The sequence below is a fragment of the Suncus etruscus genome, chromosome 11, assembly GCF_024139225.1.
Source record: "Suncus etruscus isolate mSunEtr1 chromosome 11, mSunEtr1.pri.cur, whole genome shotgun sequence".
NCBI classification, from domain to species: Eukaryota; Metazoa; Chordata; class Mammalia; order Eulipotyphla; family Soricidae; genus Suncus; species Suncus etruscus.
In genome coordinates, this window is record NC_064858.1 from 51,220,877 (window position 1) to 51,239,053 (window position 18,177).

Genomic DNA, 18,177 nt, shown 5'->3' on the forward strand with positions numbered 1-18,177 from the left:
GTTTCTCAAAGTAGTCTCTGATTACCCTTTAAATCTCTGCAATATCTGTAATGATCTCCCCCTTTTCATTTCTAATTTGATTTATTAAGTTTCCCTCGCTTTCTGTGTGTTTTGCCAGTGGTTTATCAATCTTGTTTAATTTTTCAAAGAACCAGCTTTTGCTTTTATTGATCTTTCAGATTGTGTTTTGGATTTCCACTTCATTGTATTCTGCTCTAAGCTTTGTTATTTTATTATGTCTACCTATTTTTTTTTGTTGATCATTTTATAATTTTATAAGCTGTGTCATTAAGCTATATTTGTAGGCCCTTTCTTTCTTCCTGATCTGTGCTTGCAAAGCTATAAATTTTTTTTTTAGTACTGCTTTTGCTGTTTTTCATAAATTCTGATAATTTGTGTCTTCATTGTCATTTGTTTCCAGGAATGTTTTAAATTTCTCTTTGATTTCATCTCTTACCCACTGTTTATTCAGTAGTAAACTGTTTAATTTCCAGGTGTTAAAGTTTTTTTCTGTGTCCCTTTGTAGTCTAGTTTCAGTGCCTTGTGATTAGCAAAGGTAGTCTGCATTATTTCTATCCTCTTGATTTTATGGAGATATGTTTTATGTGCTAGCATGTGGTCTATCCTGGAGAATGACCCATGTGCATAGGAACAGAATATGTATCCAGTTTTCTGAGATGGAGTGCCCTATATATGTCTATTAGTCTACTTTCTTCCATTTCTCTTTTCAGAGGTAGTATATTTTTGTTTGCTTCCAGTCTGGTTGACCTACTAAGGGGTGGCAGGGCAGTGTTGAGGTCTCCCACTATTATTGCTATTGATATCTTTTTTCAGATTTGTCAACAATTGTATTAAATATTTTGCTGGTCCCTCATTGAGTTCATATATGTTTAGGAGTGTAATTTCTTCCTGTTGTACATACCCCTTAATTAGTGTGAAATGTCCATCTTTGTCCCTTACAATTTTTCCTAGTCTAAAGTTTGTGTTATCTGATATTAGTATGGCCACTTCAGTTTTTTTATAAGGGTGATTTTCCTCCAACCTTTTATTTTGAATTTATGTTTGTTCGGACTATTCAGGTGTGTTTCTTGTAGGCAACAGAAGGTTGGATCCAGTTCTTTTTACCCATTTAGCTACTCTGTGTCTCTTAACTGGTGCATTTAGTTTATTGACATTGAGAGAGATAGTTGTCATGGGATTTATTGCCATCTTTGTGTAGAAGTTTGGTGTGCCTGTTGGTCTTTCTGTCTTAAAGTAGACTTTTCAATTTTTCTTTTAAGGCTGGTTTTAAGTCTGTAAGTTTCTGAGCTGTTCTTTATCTGTGAAACTATGAATACTTCCTTCAAACCCGAAAGTGTGTCTGGATGGGTGTATTATTCTAGGCGAAGATTTTATTTCATTGAGTTTTGTCATTTTATCCCGCCACTCTCTTCTGGCCTTGAGGGTTTCTTGTGACAGGTCTGCTGTAAATCTTAAGGATGTTCCTTTGAATGTAATTTCCCTTTTTGATATTGCTACTTTCAGTATTTTATCCCTATAAATGGATTCATCATTGTGACTAGGATGTTCTTGGGGTGCTTTTCTTTGGGTCTTTTTTTTAGCTGGTACTCTTCTGGCATGCAGAATAAGGACACTGCTTTAAACAGTGTCTTTTGTTATCGTTCATTTGCAACTCAAATATGTTTATGAACCTCCTTCAGTTTGGACTCACAGATCGGAGTTGTGGGGGGCTTCAAAAGTTGAAATTGATTAAATTTTTGGAGTAAGTATATAGAAATTCCAGGTACATTGTGTAATCAATTAAGATGAGGTAAGAAGTCATCTGTATTAATATCAGAGTCAGAGAGTGGGTGTGGATAATAGGCCCTAAACATCATAGCTAAATAATTTGGAGAGGAAGGTCTCCAAATTTTTAAGGAATTGGCCCTTCGATTTATATTATATAATTTTTTAAAAAATAGACTTTTTTTTGAGCCATACCTAGTACTGTTTAGAGGCTTACTTATGTCTGTGCACACAGGTATCACTCCTGAAAAGGCTATGGGGATCATATGAGGTACTGGGGATAGATTCCCAGTTGGCTATGTGCAAAGTATCCTGCCTGCTCTATTTTTCTTACTAGCTCTCTGGCCCAATTTTTATTTTCCTTCTGTTGCTTCTGGGAGTCTATTGTTCTTTGTAGTTGCCATTTTAAGTAAAATGTTCTGCTCCTTGGGTTCATTTTGTTTGGAACTTACTGATACTAAGAATCTCAGTAGGGCTGAAGAGAGAGTTCAATGTATAGAATATTTGCTTCCCTTGTTGATGATGGTTTACCATATGTACTATTCTGGTCATCTCATATAACTTCCCTTGGCACTCCTGGAGTTATCCCTGAGTGCAGAGCCAGGAGTAACTCATGAGCACTTCTGGGTATGGCCCCCAAACAAACAAAAACCCCAGAATTTTCTTTTTATTTTTTTTCTTTGGGCCACACCTGGCAATGCTCAGACATTACTCCTGGCTTTGTACTCAGAATTCACTCCCTGCAGGCGTGGGAAACCATCTGGGATGCTGGGGATTGAACTAAGGCTGGTTCTGGCTTGGTCCCAGGTTGGCTGTGTGCAAGTCAGATGCTTTACCGCTGTGCTATCATCCGGCCCCTCTCAGTAGTTTCATAATTGAAAATTACAATTCAAGTTGGAAAGAGTAGGTGCTCTGTTTATTAATATATCTGAATATAATTACATTAAGAACTCTTTAAGGACAATGAAATATTTGGCTTGAAAATGAAATATGTCCATTACTGCATAATAGTGAATAGAAAGCTAACATGTTTCTTTACTATAATAGCTATTTTATTTTATTTAGCCATATTCAATAGCAGTTTTTTACTTTTGTATAATTCGGTGGTTTGAAATATGTATAACACTGAGGCTCAAAATATGACATATAGAAAAATAATGTTTAAAATCATCAAAATTTTACAGATACAAGCAAAGCTTAAGAATTTGAATTTTGACACTATTTTATTTTGTAGGAAGCATATTCTTTAATTGAGAAGGCTGAAGCTGAACAAAATGCCCTATATTTAGGTCAGAAACATTTGGAAAGTTCAGAAAGGAAAAAGAGCAAAGTCCCTCCTCCACCTGTCCTGTTGTCCAGAACTCATTGTTCTGTGACCTTGAAACCAGCTCCATTTACTGCAGATGTTAAGGTATGTTGTCAATTATGGTCTTTATCTCAAGAAAAATAACAAATGTACTTTTATGGTTATATAGTTAATAATGGAATTACTTTGAGGATTCAAAAATCTTTATCTTTCAGCACTGAACACTGGGATTAGTGTTCTAATGGTTAATGGTACTTAGTTTCTTCATGAGTTCCCCCCACTGTGCATGTTCTGTTATGCTCCTAGCCATGCTGAATGTCTAGTAGAGAGAAACAGTAAGGGAGCATTTTTGTCTTTGTCATAAGGCCACATGTGTTGATCAGGTTTCAGTGAAAGAAGGGCCAGATATTTAAATAGGGAACTGGGTATTCTGTAAAATTAATGACGGAGTTGGGAGAATTTGGGAGTAGTGAATTTAGAGATTCTTTTCAAAGTTCTTCCAAGTAATAATGCAAACAAATGACTATTCTAGCCACATTTAAATAATAACTCTGGATATGTTTATTGAAGAATAAATGAGCTCTTTTTAAGTCTCCATTGCCTGGTATCTTAACCTAACAGGGCTGCAACTTGGGGCTTCATTTAAGAGAAAGATTTTTATATGGAACGCTGTGATTTGCAAGAATGTCAATGGCAGGGTTTCATGAAAGTGATGTCTCTACACCACACTCACCATCAGACTGTTTTCTTCCCTCCACCATTGTCTCAGAGTCTTTTCCCTTTAACCCCACTCTCTACCCAAGACCCTGATAAACTCAGTTCTATAAACTTCTCAGATTCTATAGCCTTTGGCCATTTTATTCCCTTACTATTTTATTTATTCATGTTTAAATTTTTTTGAGCTCTACCCAGTGGTGCTCAGGGATTATTTCTGCTCTACATTGAGTGAATATTCTTGCCAGTGTTTAGGGGGATTTAAACGTGGACTGTCTACAATCAAGGTAAGTACTTTACTTCTTGTGTGATCTTTCTTTTTTTTCTTTTTCTTTTTGGGTCACATCCAGCAGTGCTCAGGGGTTAATCCTGACTCTGTGCTCAGAAATTACTCCTGGCAACCTTGGAGGACTATCTGGGATGCTGGAGATCAAACCTTGATCAGTTGCATGCAACTAACCCCTCTTTATATTCCATCTCTGGGTCTGTATCTGTTTTTCTGACTGACTTTATTACTTTCTAATTCCATTCACTTAGCAGCAAATTGTGTGATTTCATCTTTTTTTTCAGTAGTCAAATAGTATTCCATTGTGTATAAAAAAACTGGCTTCTTTATCCAGTCATCTTTTCTTGGACACTTGAGTTATTTTTAGATTTTTGTCTATTGTGAGTGATGCTGAATATGAAACACAAACATTTTATTTAGTTTTAATTTTAAAAAAATTTATAGCTCTTTGTTTTTGGATGACCAGCAATATACTCTTTGACCTATATAAATAAAGTTTTAGGGGTTAGGGAGATAGTACAGCAGTAGGGTGTTTGCCTAGCACACAGCCAACCCAAGATGGATGGTGGTTCAAATCTCTGCATCCCATATGGTCCTCTGAGCCTGCCAGGAGCAATTTCTGAGTTCAGAGCCAGGAGTAACCCCTGAGGGCTGCCAGGTGTGACCCAAATGCAAAATAAAATAAAGCAAAGTTTTCTCTTTGATCCCCTTTTGTGTTTGCTTCAGTTATATCTGCTTGATATATAGGCTTTCAAATTAAGAGATTACTGCAGGTCTAAATTTTATATACCCTTTACTAGAATGATCTTATGTGATTAAACTCACTTATCAAGGTGCTTTTATATTGTTGTTTTCCATTTGTAAAATATGCTCACTATAAAATTAAAGTATGTGAGTAAAATTGATGCAGTGATACTATTGCATATAAATTTATTTTCTTCTCCTTTTGTAAAGTGTATAGATCTAGATGGCATTTCATAATTATATATTAAATTTTTACATTATTATTAAATAAAATTAGTCTGTATATGAGCATTATTGAGAGTCAATAATCTGTCACACTCTGTGGTATATAACTGAGGCATAAAATAATCGTCAATAACATTTTGTGAAACTTCACACTTTGAGAAACTTCAGAATTATCAGAAAATAGATATCAATGAGGAGGGATAACTTGTTCATAGTGCTTTGTAATCAGGGGAATAGAAATAGTGGTCATGCAATAGCCAGCTGTGTTATAATATGCTACAATTGCAATTGTTAATAGCTTTAATGTTCTATAGTTGCATTTGAGGAGATATTTTAAAAATAGAAATCAGCAATTTAAGACACAGTGCAAAATTGAGACTGGATGAATTGCCAAGAACATTTGATTGTTTTTATTCAAGTGTTCTACTTATTTAGTTAAATTTTTACATTTTTATTTCATATTAGTGGCAAGTTAATATTATTTCATAAAGCTCAGAAATAAGAAGATAAGTGGTTGTAGGGTGTGTCACAGCACATTATTGAAGTATTGCATACATTAGTAAAGTTGTATTAGTAAAATTTGAAGACAGTTTTACCTTCTGTTACTCTTCAGCACTAGATGGTGCTGTGAACTTAACTAAATTTTCTGGTTTGCAGCTTCTGCCATTTTTTTGCTTTATTAGATTCTTCTCTGAAGACATTTGTTTCCTGAAGTCTGTCTTAATAATTGAATATGTCAAGTTATTTATGAACTTTTACTTCTAAAGCTAGTGGTGATTTGTTCATAGTGTCTTTAGATTCTAATTCCATAAAGCTTCTTAGGGTTACACAAACTAAAATTTTGTTTTTTGTGGAATAAAATAAAAATGTAAAGTTTCTTATAAAATATTTTTAGAGAGATTTTTTTCTTTTTGCTACTCCCTGTGTTACTTAGGGGTTACTCCTGACTCTGTGCTCAGAAATCGCTTCTGGCTCAGGAGACCATATGAAATACTGGGGATCAAACCCAGGTCATCCTGGGTTAGCTCTGTGCAAGGCAAACACCCTACCACTATGCTACCACTACAGCCCTAGAGAGATTTTTGATGTTAAAATTCTGATTTATATAGAGATTATATATAGTTGCCCCACTTATTAGAGTCATATGACATTTTCTGCTCTTTATTTACCTTTAATTTTTTTTCCTAGTTTTGTGTGGAAAAAATGAAGAAAATTTCTAAGTATTTTATTTTTCTGAGTCATAGAAATACTTTTTTCTGAACTTCAGTTTCCAGGTTTCTCCAATGCTCTGTTGCCTAATAGTGCGCTCTCTCTCTCTCTCTCTCTCTCTCTCTCTCTCTCTCTCTCTCTCTCTGTTTCTTTTTACTGGAAAATTTTTCTTAGAAATACATGAAAATTTAGACATATGCAACAGAAATTCTAATTATCAATACTATACAGGCTTGTCTGTAACTTTGAAAAATGTTTGTATCTGGATGCAGGAGATTGTAAGGGGTTAAAGTGCTTGCCTTGTGTAAGACAACCATAGTTTGATCCCTGGCACCAATATAGTCACCCAAGCATCACCAGGAGTGATTCTTGAGCATAGAGCCAGGAGTAATCTTTGAGCACCATTGGGTACGTGCTCTCACCAACAAAACAAGTGAAAAAAGTTGCATTTGTACTAACTTTTAAAAAGCAATTCAGCATTAAGAACTATTCATGCCAACTTGAAACTAGTGGGAATTTTCTGTTGACCTGGAAGAAAAAACAGGCTAAGTTGTAAGGGTCATTTGCTGCTTAGGGACAACTACATTTTTCCTTCTTTTCTGCTTTCCTTGTAATTTAGGTTGATATGTGAGGTAGAATATCTGGGGAAGGGGAGTGTTGTTTTGAAGACGCTCCAATCCCCATCTCCAGACATTATAGTTTTTTTTAACATTGCACAGCATAGGTATCAACTTGCTCTCTTTTCTCTTATTGTAGCAGGCATTCATTTTAACAAGGACACCCCATTATTTGACATATTGGGAGAAGGGCCATTGTCTTGTCAGTCATTAATCAAATTTCAACTTGTTCTTTTATATGGAATTAGCATTTTACTTTTGCTTTATAAAGCCTGTATTTAAGAAGTATCAAAATAATATCATATTTCAGAAAATTTAAAGCTTGGAAGAAAATTTTAACCTGTAATCTTCTCATCAATCTCTACCATTATTTTTTTTGAGGGATGCTTTCTATCTGATTTTTTCTCATGTATTTTTACATTCATTTCCTTTGAGTTTTTTCCTGTTTTGGGACCACATTCTCTGGTGCTCGCAGGGGATGAAGCCACTTTCAACTCAGTGCTCGGAGAGTACTCCTGGTGGTGATCTGAGGACTACCAACATGCTGGGAATTGATTGAACTCTGACTCCTACATCCAAAGCACACACTCCAGTCCATTGAATTAGCTCCCTGGCCCCAATACTCTTTATTTTAAATTAAATAATTTAAATATTTTTCCGTTTGTTTTCAATATGTTATTAAATAAAATATAAACATTTCGGTGTTTTTATATTCAAGATCAAAACATCTTTAAGAAATAGATGTATTTAATGTAAGTTTTAATATATATTAGCATAGAAATATTCTTATTGTTAAATTTTCATATAGCTGTAAAGACAAAAAGAAAAATATACTGTTTGGGAAACAATTTTTGTTTATCACTGGCTTACGGTTTTGTGGAATTTTAGGTGTTTAGCTTTATCTTTATTGTGTAGGTGTTAACACCTCCTCAATAAAAAAGAAAAAGATATTTTTTTTCTCTCAAGTGTAATATAAAGAAACTGTAAGGGAACAATAAATGGCCTAAGGGTTCGGAACAGATCTACTCAGAGAACTGAGCTTGCCTGAGAGTGGGCATGACTGAGAAGACCCTTAGGACACTGGGGAGGGAAGCAGGCACTTTTTTCTTCCTGGTGATGGGTGGAGTTGAAGGATGTATGTATACAAGGTATAATTAGCCATAATGTAAACCATGTTTCCTCAATAAAAATGGTTAACATATATCTTTTTATGTCTGTTAAAGTATTTTTTAAAAATTATTTTTGATTGAATTACTGTGAGATACAGTAACAGAGTTGTTTATGACTGAGTTTCAGTCCAACAACTATTCCTTCACCAGAGCACTTTTCCCACCATCAATGTCCCCAGATTCCCTCTGGCTCTTTTCTCTGTCCACCCGGTCTGTCTCTATGTCAGATGTTTTCTTCTCTCTCTCTCCTCTCTCTCTCTCTCTCTCTCTCTCTCTCTCTCTCTCTCTCTCTGTCTCTCTCTCTCTTTCTCTTTTTCTCTCTCTGTCTCTCTCTGTCTCTCTGTCTCTCTATCTCTCTCTGTCTCTGTCTCTCTCTCTCTCTTCCTATTGGGCACCTTTTTTGTAATATTATTATGTTACTGAAGAGGGTATTATACATATCACTTAACCTTGTTTCGACACCCAGTTCTTGTCCAGAGTGCTCATTTCTGACTATGATTGTCATAGTGGTCTCTTCATTGCCCTAATTGCACCCTCTCTCCAACCCTTTGTGGCAAACTTCCTACCATGGTGAGCTTCCTCACCCTCATCTCTATTGTCTTTGAGTATTATAACCATACTATATAAACATATATATAAATATTCTACAAATTAATGCAGTCATTCTATCTATATATCTTTCACTCTGACTCATTTCACTCAGCATAATAGTCTCCATACCATCTATGTATAAGAAAATTTCATGACTTTATTTTTCCTAATAGCTGGGTTTGAACAAGTTCCTAATACATGGAAAAACTGTGTTCTGTTACTAAGCTACATCTCTGGCCCTTGAAAATCAGTTTATTTTTAGAAATATTATTTCTTTTGCTACATCATGATACAAGATATGAAATGTCTGACAACAGAGACAGCAACTGATGAATTTTCTCTTTTTGGCAGGTATCTTGGTACACCATTTTGGGTTGCAAAGCAGAAGGGAGCTTTGGGAAAGTCCGGTTAAACAATAACCATCTTCCAAACTCAGGAGAAGCGGTATGTCAAGTATCCTTAGTATTCTGGAATATTACTAATAGTACAAAAACCCTTTAGTATACTGAAATATTACTCAATGTGTCATTAAGGACCATTGATTGTTTTTCCCTTATAAACACAACATTTCATGAAATCATCTAATTTTAACTTGAGTTTTATTGGAAATTTAGAAAAAAAATGAAATAAAAATGACTTTCATTTAAAAAAAATTTGGGTCACACTGACCTGTGCTCAGGGCTTGCTTCAGGCTCTGTGCTTAGGGGTCACTCCCAGCAGGGCTCAGGAAATCATCTAGGGCAGAAGTCCTTAAACTATGGTCCATGGGCCTCATGGGGCCCATGAAGACATATATCTGGCCTGCTGGATGTTTTTGCCACTGCTTCCTGTCCTTTTTAGGAGCTATCTGGTCCTGGGGCTTGCAGTGTACATGTGTGGGATTTGCCATATATGCTCCAACTCCCCTCTTTCTCTTTGTCTCTTGACTTCTCTCACTCTCAGGCAGGGATCCTCAAACTAGGTGGGCCACTATTGTTAATAGTTAATAGGTTGTTTTTGTTAATAGGTTAATTGTTAATAGGTCAATAGGTTATTTTAATATTGTTAACAGGCTAATTGTTAATAGGTTTTTTTTTTAAACTATAGTCTAACCCTGTAACAGCTTGAGGATCCTTTAAAATATTTGAGGACCCTTGATCTAGGGTGCTGGAGATCAATCTTAGGTCAGCTGTGTGCAAGGCAAACATCCTAGTAGCCCCAACTTTCGTTTTTCACATGTATTCTTCATGATACTTTACCCTTCTAAAGGAGAGTTTGTTATCAGTGAGAATGAAACACTTTGGCCACAGTGTCTTGAGTCATCTTTTTTGTTTGCTTATCGTATATATTCCAGTATAAACCGATTTTTTGGCACAAAATTTGTGCCCAAACCCCGAACTTGGCTTATACTCAGGCCATACAGGTTATTTGATTATGTGCGTGCATCAAATGCACAGTCTCCAGTCGTCTCCTGCCATCTGCTGGAGGGGGCGGTGCTTCAGCTCAGTTCACAAATCGTGGCTGAGCTGAAGGGGTAGGCGGCTGAACTGAACTGTGTACCACTAAACTATTTAACCTACAATATTCTGCGCTTTGTATGAGACCGACAGCAGTGATGATGTTATCTACGAACTCAGTGATGCTGATAATGTCTATGCTGATATCCTCACATCAGATACAGCTGAATCTCTGTTTGGCATACAGATGAGGAGAAGGAGGATTCCAGTTTTGATTTTAACCTTTGTGATTTAGCTTGATTACCTGTTAAGCTATGGTTTTCTGCACTTTATTTAAAAATTTAAAGTTATTGTTGCTAGTTTACAATTTTTATTTAGCAATAAATATTGAAAAACACTTAACCTACTGATTCCTCAATGATTGTAATTGTTTTGGATATATATTTTTATTTTTGAAATTTACCAGAGGCTGTTGCATTTTTCACCTCGATTTACACTCGAGTCACTAAGTTTTCCCAGTTTTTAGGATAAAATTAGGGGGGTTAGCTTATTCTTGAGTATATAGGTATTTGTTTATTTTGGTTTTGGGGCCATACCCAGTGGCACTTGGGATACTTTTGGCTCTGCGCTCAGGATTCACTCTTGGTGGGCTCTGGACCATATGGATCCTGGGGTTTGAACCTGGGTCAGCCATGTGGAAAGCAAATGCCCTACCTGCTGTGCTATTGTTCCAGCCCCTTGAATAATTATTTTTAGTTGTCATTTCTCCTATCTCCATACTGTTGCATATTTCAGAAATCAAATGACAATTATAAACTAGTCCTTTAATTTTATTCTAAATATTTAGATCAGTAGAAAGTTTGATCAAATGCTGAACATAAAATAAGAGAGATCTTCCTCTTGAATTTATAGAAATGAGGTTGTTACAAAGTTGGGCACACTTACTATGCTTTCAGAATTATTCAGGACAAAACACTGCATTATTATTATAACATATTCTGAACCTTATAACATATAAGATAATAAATTTTATGAAAATATGCAACATAAAGGATAAGACAAGGAAATGTAAATGGCTTGGGGTTTGCAACATAAAGGATAAGACAAGGAAATATAAATGGCTTGTAGTTAGCAAATATTTTAAAAATTGTACAAAGTAAAAATTACTTTAAAATTGTTTTAAAGGGCTGGAGAGATAGCACAATGTTAGGGTGTTTGCCTTGCATGCAGCTAGTCCAGGACGGGCAGTGGTTCGAATCCTGGCATTCCATATGGCTCCCTGTGCCTGCCAGGAGTGAGTTCTGAGCACAGAGCTAGGAGTAACCCATGAGTGCTGCTGGGTGTGACACAACCCCCTCAAAATTACTTTTAAAATACTTTTAAATTAAAAAATTTTTGTTTATTAAAGAGATGAAAAAGGCTATGATTACATAATTTGTCTTAAATAAAGAACTTGCCTCCTTAATCATATTTTCAAATATATTAATAAATAATTTATTTAATTGAATTTCTGTGATATATACAGTTACAAAGATGTTCATAATTGAGTTTTATTCATACAATGTTCAACACTCTAACGCAGTGCACATTTCCCACCACTAATCTCCCCAGTTTCTTTCCCACTCTCCCTCTTGCCCTCTCCTCTGTCTGCCTCTGTGGCAGACATTTTCACATTTACAAATCATAAAGCTAGTAAGGAAAAGGAAATTAACCTTATAAGAATTGGGTAATTATTTAAATAGGTACTTCAAATGAGAGGATATAAAAAATAAGACCTTTAACTTTTCATATGTAACTTGAATTGTGTTTCTGTCACCAGATACCAGCTGATGGTAAAACCGTTTTTGAGGTGAAAGATTTAGAAACTAATGAAAAATATGTATTTGCAATTGCTGCCTATTCTTCCACTGGGAAGCTCATTGGTAATGCCATTGGGGAGTCAACAAAACCAATTTTGATACATCCACCTCTTTCCACTGTTACTGCTCGGATGTACTTGACTCAGGTAGAAGGGATTTATACTAATTCTTTCCTCTACAGTTGTTTTCTCTGGTTAAGCAGTGATTTAGTAATTTATGATGTAAAAGTAAAGCACAGTGCACATTTGAAAACCATAAAACATATTTTCTGTTATTAGGCTTCTAAAAATATAGGAATAATTCTTTTATTTTATTTTATTTTTTTGTTTTTTTGGGTCACACCCTGCGGTGCTCAGGGGTTACTCCTGGCTCTACGCTCAGAAATCGCTCCTGGCAGGCTCGGGGGACCATAGGGGATGCCGGGATTCGAACCACCATCCCTCTTGTTTTTGTTTTTGTTTTTTTGTTTTTGGGCCACACCCGGTGACGCTCAGGGGTTACTCCTGGCTATGCGCTCAGAAGTCGCTCCTGGCTTGGGGGACCATATGGGATGCCGGGGGATCGAACCGCGGTCCTTCCAAGGCTAGCGCAGGTAAGGCAGGCATCTTACCTCCAGCGCCACCGCCCGGCCCAGGAATAATTGTTATGTTAGTTTGATTTTTACAATAACTCCCCCCTCCCCCCGGATTACAGTAATGAAACACTTGCCTTTCAGAAACTTGGAAAATACTGAAAAGAAACAAAGAGGTAAGTACTTTCTCTTCTATCTTCTTCAGAGTAACATTTCTTAACTTGGGACAGTTTTGGTTGCCAAGGGAACTTTGGTCAATATTAGAAGACATTTTTGGTTGTTGTACACTAGAGGCATGACTGGCATCCTGTGTGTAGATAGCAGCCAGGTTGTTGCACTCTCTAGGATATAGGATTGTACCTCCCCATAGAATTATGCAGTCTGCAATATCTTTTCATACACATGCATATCTATATGAGTATGTATAATAAATTCAAATCAGGGTATATACTTTATTTTATGTCCTTATATTTACATTTAATTTGTAATTGATCTTTTATAAAAATATTCAATTAAGTTTTATTCCAAATTTTTTTTGGGTGGTGAAAATATCCAACAGAACTCCAAGCTCACTCTAGGCTCTGTGCTCAGGATCACTCCTAGCAGGACTTGGGGAACTATATAGGATGCTGGAGATCAAATCCAAGTTAGCTGCATGCAAAGCAAGTACCTTACCCATTGTACTATCCAGTCGAAAGACATAATTTTATTATATTTTTATAATTATGTATATTTATGTATATTTGTATCTTTTATTATCAGTGTTATACAGATTTCATCTTAATAATTAATTATTTTTAGTCTTTTATTTATTTATTTATGTATTTATTTATTTATTTTTGGGTCACATCCGGCAGCACTCAGGGGTTACTTCTGGCTCACTCTCAGAAATCACTCCTGGCAGGCTCAGGTTACCATATGGAATGCCAGGATTTGAACCACTGTCCTTCTGTGTCTAAGGCAAATGCCCTACCGCTGTACTGTCTCTACGGCCCCTTCTCTCTTTTTTAAAACCAACACCATGCTTTACAAAGTTATTCACAATACAGTTATTTTGGGTATTCAATGTTCCACCACCAATCCTACCACAAGTGTGACCTTCCCTTCACCATTGTCATCAGTTTTCTACCCTCCCAACCTTCCCTCTTTAACAGGCACAACATTATTTATTTTATACTTTTTGTTAAAATAAAATAGTTAATTTTATTTATTAAAAAATACCTCAAGAAAAAAATTTGTGAAAATAGTTATATCTCACAATGAGTTCATTGATGGGGTCATTGAAGATTTACAGATCTGTTTATTGCTAGTTGAGTCTTCTGTGTTACTTTTTTTTTATTTATTGAGCTAAGTTGGCTGCTAAGTTACTTTCCCATCTAATTTGGTGTCCTACTGACCTGTCAGTATTGTGAAATTTGAGATGTCTGAAGAGGGACAGATGTACCTGAGAGTTTCAGCAGCTTGACTTGCATCTCTTCAGAGATTAGTCATAAAGCTGGGTGTTTACACGGAGTGCGCTGTGCCCAAGGCATTTTTTTTTTTTTGCCATATCCAGAGGTTATTCCTGAAGTATCCAGGGGTTACTCCTAGCTCTGCTCTTGGGGAACCATATGGGATGCCAGGAATCGAATCGTAGTCGACTGCATGCAAGGCAAAATGCCCTACCTGCTGTGCTATATTTCAGCCCCAAGGCATAATTTTAAATGGCTGGATGGCATTGATTCTTAAACTATATTAGTTTATCTACATAGGATTTTTTGTTTGTTTTTGTTTTTTTTCGGGCCACACCCGTTTGATGCACAGGGGTTAATCCTGGCTAAGCGCTCAGAAATTGCCCGCTGGCCTTTGGGGGGACCATATGGGATGCCGAGGGATCGAGACTGTTGGTCCTTCCTTGGCTAGGGGCTTGTCAAGGAAGACACCCCCGCCTTGCGTGCTAGCCGCCAACTACTATGTCAGGCCCCTACCATAGTTATTTTTTTTAGTGTTTGGAGTTTAAATTACTTCTGTTGTTGTATGTGTGTGTTTTTTCTGGTAAAAGCAAAGGTGTGATGTATATGTTTTATTTTGGGGGGGGGGGTTTGGGGGGGTGTGTCTGTATCATTTTAATTCTTGATCTGCATCCCATGTTTACATTTATAGGAAAAAACTTACAGAAGTTGAAATGTCTGGGTTAATAGAGAAAGACAAATCTAAGTTTAAATTTAGCACATCGTACTACTGATATGAATATTAGGCAAGTAATCTTCATCTAATGCATTGGGAATAATAGTTGTAGCAATTTCCCAGGGACTGTTAGAATATTAAATGAAATATGAATGTTATGAATATTAACATTTAAATATTAAATAAAATCAGATGTTTTTTACCACAGCACTAATCGATTCAGTGATATTTTAAAGATATGATTATTGTTTTTAGGTAGTAAATAGTACTAATAAGGTAATACTTTAGAATGATTTCAGACTTAACATATGCCACCAGTGGAATAGGAACTTTGTACAGCGTGTCTCATTGACTTAAGTTTAAGGCATCTCACTTTAAGACTACTGTTAGTTGTAGAATAGCACCTGGCTATTCTAAACTTTATCACGTCTATGATGCTATTTTTGCCTCTAAATAGTTGATCAGTATTATTAGCTGTAAGATTTTAGGTAGCATTTTGTGGTAACATATTTTTTCAAAGAGAATTTAATATAGACAATTGCTAGAATTTGTCTAGTATTGGGTTTAGCATGCCATATTGGCTTATGGTTTCTATTGTTTTTATTTCTTTGGAATCTAATAAAACCCTAATTTTGCAGTGGATAGAGTTATTTCAAAATAAGGAACCAATATTTCATCAAGACCTAATTTTTCTCCAGAGAGTGGGTTTGACACATGGGCTTCATTTAGCAGAACTTTTATTGAAAATTAATAAAACTAAGTCCAAGCTTACTGCTGGGATAATGAGAAGTGTCCTAAAGTAATGACCTGTTTCTTTATTGATATTATATTTGCAGCACTGTAGTTCAGTATGACAGTATATGAATGAGTATTCTCTCTCAGAATATTAAGTAACTGAAGCAAAATGTTCTCACTTTAGTAATCCTCTTTAATTTAATTTACTCTATCTTGGGCAAGAAAATGTACCTTTCTTTTGGAATTTCCATCAGTTTTGCATGAGAGTTGTTTGTTTTTAGTTTATGGATTTATATAAACTAAAATAAACTATAGTTTATAGTTTTTTTTAATTGTTCTTTAAAAAAAGTATCAAGGGGCCAGAGTGATAGTACAGTGGGTAGGACATTTGTTTTGCATGCAGTTGACCAGGGGTTTTATCTCCAGCATCCCATATAGTGTCTCCTGAACCTACCAAGAGGTGACTCTGGAGTGCAGAACTAGGAATAATCCCTGAGAACCACTGGGTATGACTCTGGTCAAATCAAATGTTTTGTAGTAAAATATGAAAACATTTCACTAACTAACTATGTAACTTGTAATTTTAGGTTGTGTTTTTTGATAATTATTATGCTCTATATTAATAAATTTAGGTGAATGCTAGATTTTCCTTTACTATAGAAATCTAATTTATTTAGGCTGCTTGAAAAAATTATCTATCTAGCCACATCTGCAGTGCTCAGGACTGACTCCTGGCTCTGCGCTCAGTGATCTCTTGGCAGAACTTAGGGAGACTTCATGGGGTGCTGGAAATTGAACCAGGTCAGCCAATTCAAGACTAGTGCTTTAGCCATATTATCCCTTGGGCCCTCCTCTAGTTTGGAAACAATTGGGGGAAATTTTTATAAATTAACGTTTTGCTAGATGGTATGAAGTAAAATACAGGAAATTTGAAATTTGTGAGCAATATTCCATCCTTGACTGCAGGAGATTATAATTTAGGTAAGTTTGCTTAGTCTCAATTTCCCTATACATAAAATGTATATAAAACTAAATGAACAAACAGTATGGATAATTTGTGTATGCAGGTGCACAGTTGAATTTTCAAATCAAATAATCAGTAAATACAGTGATCCTGTTGAGATAAAAAATAAGTAGATATCATTTATCTTAAAGCTAATTTGTGTCAAATATATAAAACCTACTCAATTATTTTCAGTAGTTCTAAATGGTTGTGCTATTATTTATTTTTTTTTTTTTGGTTTTTGGGCCACACCCGGCAGTGCTCAGGGGTTACTCCTGGCTATCTGCTCAGAAATAGCTCCTGGCAGGCATGGGGGACCATATGGGATACCGGGATTCGAACCAACCACCTTTGGTCCTGGATCGGCTGCTTGCAAGGCGAACACAGCTGTGCTATCTCTCCGGGCCCTATTACTTTGATTTTATAGTTGAGGAAACTGATATTAATCTTTGTAGGAGGAAAAAACAAATGTGAATGAACCATTGTATGTGAAATTAGGACAACAGGACTTCTCAAAATTCTTGTTTAAAATATACATTTCACAAGTAAAGATATTGCATAAAACAATGTGGTTTCTTTTTTGTTTGTTTTACATTGCCTTTCAAGTTGGTAACTTAAATTGGCTAAGAAAGTTTAGTGGCTACATAGTTCCTATGTGTTTTATTATTTATTTTATTTTTGTTTTGGGGCCACACCTGGCAGTGTTCAGGGTTTATTCCTTGTTCTTCACTCAAGAATTATTATTCCTTGGATATTCCTGGTGATGGTCGGAGGACCATATGGGATGCCGAGATTGAACCTGGATCAACTGCACACAGGCAAATGCCCTACCTGCTCTGGCTCCAACCAATTTCTTTATTAGACCAACATATTCTAAAGACTTTGCTCATTTACCTTTTCTCTCAGGTTTACTAAATTTTTTAATTATCCAGTTTATTCTTTGGAAATTAGGCAATGAACTTCCTTCAGAGAGCTTTGATGAGAAACCAATGAATCAATAAGTGTCAAGTATATTGAGGCAATACTTGACATATTTAAATACTTTCATCTATTTTCAAGGCTTTCTGAAATTATGTCCCACTTTGACTACACAATCATTGTGCTCACTTTTTTGTGTGTAAAATTCAGAGATAGCATTCTAATTTGTCCTAAAAGCTCTATGATGTGCTGCTTGACTAGGTACTTTTTAGATGCCTGCCTGTATCTTACCCTCTTAGTGAAAAATTTCAGTCTGAGCCCTGTATCTTCCTTGAAGTTTTTATTTCTTCTGTTTTAACCTCCACAATGATTATGTTGTTCTTTGTAGTTTTTCTGTGATTTCCTGTGTTTTATGTCTGTATCTTAATTATAGGTTAGTGGAGCTTGCAATCCTTTTAAGCTCTGAAGGATCTACTCTTACAGTGCTTATCAGAGAGTAGAAACTTGATTTAAAAAAAAGCATTTTTGCTTGATTCATTGTGAGTATTGAAATGGCAGATTAGGACAGCATTAGGGCTGGGATGTGGTTCAAGGTGAAATGCTTGTCTCACTTGTGTGCATCACATAACTATTTTCTAGGCACCTAAAAACTTTATTTTTGGCCTAATAAGTTTCTCCCTTGCATAATAAATGATACAACATGCCACTTACATATTTAGTTCAGTGAAATTATTTGCATTTATTTGGTTCTATTAAGGATTTCAAGTAGTGTGAAACTCATTTGGCGAAATTTGATAGTATTATTTATACTTAAGTGGTACGTTTTTTCTTCTTTTTTTTGAC

At 35.6% G+C, this 18,177-nt stretch overlaps 1 protein-coding gene across 1 annotated transcript in view; it reads left to right on the forward strand.

Annotated features, from left to right (window-relative positions):
• CFAP54 (cilia and flagella associated protein 54) overlaps window positions 1-18,177 on the forward strand; it is a 443,326-nt gene that overhangs the window by 145,455 nt on the left and 279,694 nt on the right. Inside the window, exons 20-22 of the mRNA XM_049782938.1 lie at window positions 3,020-3,196; window positions 8,998-9,090; window positions 11,902-12,087. Of these exons, the coding sequence (XP_049638895.1) occupies window positions 3,020-3,196; window positions 8,998-9,090; window positions 11,902-12,087 (456 nt within the window). The remainder of the gene's footprint in view (window positions 1-3,019; window positions 3,197-8,997; window positions 9,091-11,901; window positions 12,088-18,177) is intronic.